Raw genomic sequence first — 6,000 nt, 5'->3', positions numbered from 1 at the left:
ACTCCTCACCAACAAAGGGTGGTGGTGGCAATGAGAGTTGTCTTGAGTCATGAAATTCCCCTGCACTGGCATGGGGAGGGGAGGGGTTTTGATACTTTGTGGAGATGAAAATGGAAGTAATTCAAATTGATGGTACGGGGGATGTCTTAGTATCTTTAGTACCATATGGCAGCTTTAAAACATGAAGGTATCCTTTGGTTCACAAGAGAGGCAACAGTCTTGATTTCAGTTCTTTGTGTGGTTTTACCTGGTTTGGTTTGTTTCTGAGTGAAATTTCAGAAAATTGGGTTTTCTTGTTTGCTTTTTGAACACAGTTGGAAACAGGTTGTAAAAATGAGTTCTGAAACATTGGGTATTGTAACTTTTGCTTCACAATAATGTCTGGTGGGATCTGGAGAATGGTCTGATGGAAAGATATATATTTATAGATATGTACACAAACACACACGCGCATGTACACTCATACATACACACAGAAAGTAAAACATAATGCACCCTGCTCAAATGTATTTCGTTTGGAGTGATTTGTCTATCAAAGAAAACAAAAACAAAACGAAACAATCAAACAACAAAAAAAACCCCCAAAAAACAAAAACAAACAAACAAAAAAAAACCAAAAAGAAAACCAAAAAACATTCACAGTTCCTCAACAGTAGTTAAAATTCCAGGTCAGCTACTGATAATGAAATATTTCCCCTGTACTTGCATGAGGTAGACATCCCAAGAGGGTAAAGAAAACGGAACGTTATGACAAATGCATTAAGTTTTTTTCCTTTTCTGAACAGAAGGCCCCTTTCTGTTTGGTTCTTCAGGCGACGCAGACAACTTACTCGAGGACGCTTCCTGCGGTGACCTGCCCGAGCGCTCCGAGATCTCCGACCTGCCTTCCTGAGGGTACGATGGAGACGAGAAGCCGTGCGTTCCTCCCCCTTCTCTCAGGAAGGCAGAAGTGGAAGGCTGCGGTTCGGCTTCGTGTCTTCCCTGAGAACTGGTGGGCTGCTGCTGCGACAGAGTTTTATGGGGGCAGTTAGCCACCATGTGCATGATGCTCTGACAGTAATGGCACTTCTTTGGCTGCGGAGGTAGACTGCACTCCTTCGCGTGGTGGTCCAGGCCGCCGCAGTTGTAGCATCTGAAACCGAGCAGAGACAGAGATGGAGCAATGGATGCGAGCGGCAAGGTTAGCTCCGGCCCCGCTAGAGGGCACCAGATCTCCAGCCATGCCCGCCCCGGGACTCCCTTCACCGCGGGGACACGGGATCCGCAATGGCATCCCACAGGACGGGCCGGATCCCAAACAAACTCAGCCAAGCCCCGGCAACAGCCGCGCTTTGTTTGGTTCCTCTCGAAACTCCCAAGCCCCGTGCACGTGGCTGCGACCGGGGTGCCGCTTCCCATGGGATGCCGCTTCTTCCCATGGGATGCCGCTTCTTCCCATGGGATGCCGGGAGCCGAGGCGGGCGGAGAGCCCCTCCGGTCACACGGACAGGGCTTCTCCAACACTTCTCAGAAATGGCCGGAGCTCACAAAACCTCTTCTGTTTAACCTTGTTAGCCAGGGGAGTCCTGAAAAACTCTCCATCAATTCCTTAGTGAATCCCTTCTAACACACACCAGGAACACCACTTACTGGATTATGTTATTCTAATATAAGACACAAAGAAATAATTACACCACTGAGTTTGATTTATAAAACTTGCTCTGAATGCATTGATGTTTCATTTATAATAATCAAACATGTTACTGGAAAGAACTAAACTGGTTTTTCTGGGTTTTTTTTTTTTTTGGGGTGGGGGGGGTCCTTTCCCTTAACCACCATCTAACTAAAAATTATTTCACAAATACTTAGGTCTGTGGAATCAACTTAAGGATTAAAAGACAGACTGTAACTATAACTATGTATAAAATACTGAAAAGTGTTCTGGATGAAATCCACATAAAGGTATTTCACATTTTCAGATTCCTTGAAAGTTACAAAGCACTGCTTGACTATTTCACCTAGTATTCAGCTTTTACAATATCAAGAAGTTTAGTCCATGCAAAGCTTATGTACTGCTGGAGTCTCACCTACTGAATTTGCTTTATCTTGCAAAGAAATGCTATTGATAAAAACTGTGTAATTTTAAAAAAAAAGATTGCAAATATCAACATTTGTAATTCCACTCCAAGAAACAATCCCTAGCACCTTCCACTTCACATCTCTTCACACTGGTGAAGATACTAACCATATAGCAAGTACTAGTAGCAAGATACCAACCATACCTTCATTTCTACAGACAAATGAAAAAAACGAAAAAAACAGCACAAGTTGCTCATGGCACAGTGCATGCTATCACATCCTACAAGACTGACCATTAATTTAAAGAAATTAAATAATGAACAGAACTTCATTATCCTTTCAGAAAGTATTGTGATACTGTTGTATCTTCCCAAAAAGTGAGTAAGAAGAAACCAAGCCCAGTACAATGATCTCTGCACTTCTACAACAATTGCAATAACGTATTTTAGGTGAACTAGTTCCATTTTGATGTCACCACTGCACTGAAGTTTGATGTGATTTTTCAGTGGAATTTGAAGACTATGCTTACATTACTCTTGTCTGCATATACTGCAGACTAAGCTTCCCTTGAATCACAAAGAAAATAACATGTACCAGCCCCATTATCACTTAGTATTGATTTCCCTAGCACAGGAAGGGAAATGACATACTAAGTACATTGTAAAATCCAAACAATCCTGATCTAAGACCAAAACATCAAGATTTTTTCTCCTATAGTTAAAAAAATAATTTTCAAGTTATTAAACAGTATCTCTCTAACTGCTTATTGCCAAATCATTGCAGGTATTTTCAAATTCGTGACCCCCACTTGACAGTATGTTCAGCATTCAGTCTTCCTAACTGGCATTCAGCTGTGCTTCCACCACAAGGTTTCTAAACGCCCTCTGGAAAAAGTAGTAAGGAAATAAGTCTTGCAATTAGAGAAACAAAGCAACAGCAGAAAGTAAAAGTCTAAGTGTTTTACTTTCTCTTCTTCCAATAAATACAGCTAAGAATTCACAGAAATGGTACTAATTGTAATTTAGGTTATATTAGAGAACAATATTTATCTTTGTCATTGGTTCCTGGCAGTGTACTTGATCCTGGGATAAATGCATTGTAACACAGTATAGTATAGTATAGTATAGTATAGTATAGTATAGTATAGTATAGTATAGTATAGTATAGTATAGGAGTGTGCAGACATTCTGGAAATTGTGTTTTTGATCTTAATTCAGAAAATGGAATTTTATGGCTGTGAATGCATCGGCACATTTCTCCCTTAATATTGCATCTGTTTAGAATGGTTAAAAAAGGGGCAAATTTTGAAAATAGGGTAAAGGGCCTCAGTAGCAGGGTAGGCAGTAACCATGGACAAATCAATTTAATCAGTCACTGTGGTATGCTCTGTGTTATCCAATTCAGTGGACCATTTCACCTCACCAATCGGCAAAGAACCTGCTGACAGGGCCCCTGCTCCCACTCAAGCAGCCTCTGTCACCCTTTGCATATATATTCAGTCAATGCATCCTATTTATAAAATACTATAATTCTTATTGTAACATTATTTAAATTGTCACTGAAATGTAACTGCGAAAGAAAAACTCTGTCAGAAGCAGTCATGTTTAAACTCTGATTCGGCTTTTTGGGGATGCTTCTTGTTACCTATCAATTCAAGCATCTGAGTAGAGTGTTACTTTAGAATATAAATATATACATATGTATACACACACACACACACACACATATATGTATACACACACACACACATATATATATGTGTGTGTGTGTGTGACAGCCAGGGTATGCTTGGACTTACAGAGGAGGGTGGTATTTTTTAGGTTAACTATTTATTCATTCGTTGTCAATCACTCTTACCAGGAGAACAGATCACTTGCTCTGAAATGTCTTCCCTTTCCAAGGGATTTATCCCAAAACGGAAGTGGTCAGCCACCTCAGAGCTCACAAATGATGCATGGCATCATCCCCAGGCATTGAGGCATGGCATTAACCCTTTTGTCCCGAGTGCTTCAGCCCTTTGCTCCTCTCTGCTGCGTGTACCTGTGTTACAACATCATGGAAGCAGACAGCACAATGTGCACACAGGGGCTCACACATTCACATCTCTACCTACCTATACACACAGAACAATACACAAGCTGACTCCTGCCATGAAAACGGACCAATTCTCATTTGACTCTGCTCTCAGAAACTCTAGATTAGTGCAACCATAGCAAATATCTCTTCACTTCTGAAGCACCACAGAAAGAATGTATGTTAGCTTAAATACAAGTTTACGTGGAAATTCTATCATGAGATGAATAAAGCACAAAAAGCCCTTAAATGTACAATTATAACAGAATCAGCACTTACAAAGAACAAAAGCAAGGATTTGTTAAAAAAGGATTGTATTTCTCACAGTAGGCTTCCATGATTTGCTAGCTAGCTTCAGGCTCAAAAGTACAAAGAGATGGCAATTATCCTAACGGGAAATCCTTTCTTCTCTACAGCGCTGACACGACAGTGAATCACGGTGATTTTTTTAATATGAAAAAGATGAATATCTTACGAGAGGAACACCTTGAGGAACTTGTCTAGCATTATATTTCAATACTCTCAAAAAACCTGTAACATTAATACCTACTAATGAATAAAGAAGAGAGCATATAGCAAGGTTAAAAAAAAACCTCCTAAATTCTCCTTCACTACGGATTTCTGATTGCATAAATCTATACATATTAAAGGAAACATGAAGGAGCAGAAGTGTATAGATTCAAACATAGACTATGCTGCATTCATTGCAAGAAGCTGATGACTGAAATTGATTAGAAGTATTCAGTTTCACAACCAAATAATGCCATCTAGTCCTTAGCTTTTTTCCTTATTCCAGCAATCAGATACTCCTATTCAGGAAACACACCCCAACCCCAAACTTTTTAAGACAACAATACCCTTGCCTTGCAAATATGTTTTCCACAGTAAAATCTCAGATGGGTTAAGCAGCACTAGGTAAACACAACTGTTTGTTTCTTTAAGATGTTTTATAATATAATTTAGATGATAATCCAACACATATGCCAAGTAGAGAATAATATGTGTAACCCCAGACTGTTATCTGTTGAGTGAAAAAACTGTAAAATTACCCTAGTGACTGACTTGGGGGAGGGGAGCAGGGAATAATGAGTTAACATCTAACAGGGAAAGGAAAGGGATGGAAGGGGTACAGTCAGAGGAAGACTAAAATAATTCACCAGGATATACCCCACACCAATTCCTCTTTTGTTTGTTCTTCCTTTCTCAATGCTATCACACTATTTAAAAAAAAAAAAAAAAAGATTCTTGGCTAACAACACTCCATCTTGCAACTAATGCCTTGACAAACAGCATGGAATTCCAGCAGTGTGTGCAAGTGAGATGCTGTTACAATACACTGAATGCAATTGTGCAGTTAAAGCATCAAGGAAATGTTTAAAATTGTACCTAAATGTGCTGTCCTCTTCAGCCATTACTTTTACAACATACCTAAAGAAGGGCAGGGGGAACAGGCAGCAGCTCATTTCAACTGTTCTATTTTGTAAATAGTTGTAAAGGGAAGTTAGACTATCCATAATCAAACTGAAAAATGGGTCTTAGACTGAGATTTTCACTGTTTAAGGCTTCAGTGACTTGTTTGGAAAATAAGGCCATGAAACACTGCAAATGGATGCTTCTCAGTACCTGGATCTGACACTTAGAAAAGTTCAGGGTGGAGTGTGCTTGCTCAGGCACCACCTGGAACAAGTGAGAAAGACCTCCAACACCTCAACAGAGCTGAAAGGATCTCCTGGACTATTGAGGATCTGCTAATTTCAAGTTGTCTTTGTTGCAGCTTGAAAAGCCAGGTTTGATGGGGCTCTGAGCAACCTGGTCGAGTGGAAGGGGAGGTTGGAACTGGATGGTCTTTAAGGCTCCTTTCAACCCAAA

At 40.1% G+C, this 6,000-nt stretch overlaps 1 protein-coding gene across 2 annotated transcripts in view; it reads right to left on the bottom strand.

Moving 5' to 3' along the window:
- Positions 1-265: 265 nt before the first annotated feature.
- Positions 266-6,000, bottom strand: part of LIN28B (lin-28 homolog B) — an 84,085-nt gene continuing 78,350 nt past the window's right edge. For both annotated transcript variants that reach the window (XM_062488700.1, XM_062488699.1), the window contains exon 4: positions 266-1,132. In XM_062488700.1, the coding sequence (XP_062344684.1) occupies positions 760-1,132 (373 nt within the window). In that variant the 3' untranslated portion in view covers positions 266-759. The remainder of the gene's footprint in view (positions 1,133-6,000) is intronic.

The sequence above is a fragment of the Cinclus cinclus genome, chromosome 3, assembly GCF_963662255.1.
Source record: "Cinclus cinclus chromosome 3, bCinCin1.1, whole genome shotgun sequence".
Lineage (NCBI taxonomy): Eukaryota > Metazoa > Chordata > Aves > Passeriformes > Cinclidae > Cinclus > Cinclus cinclus.
The sequence above is the reverse complement of the archived record's forward strand: the minus strand, read 5'-3'. Positions and strand labels throughout refer to the sequence as shown.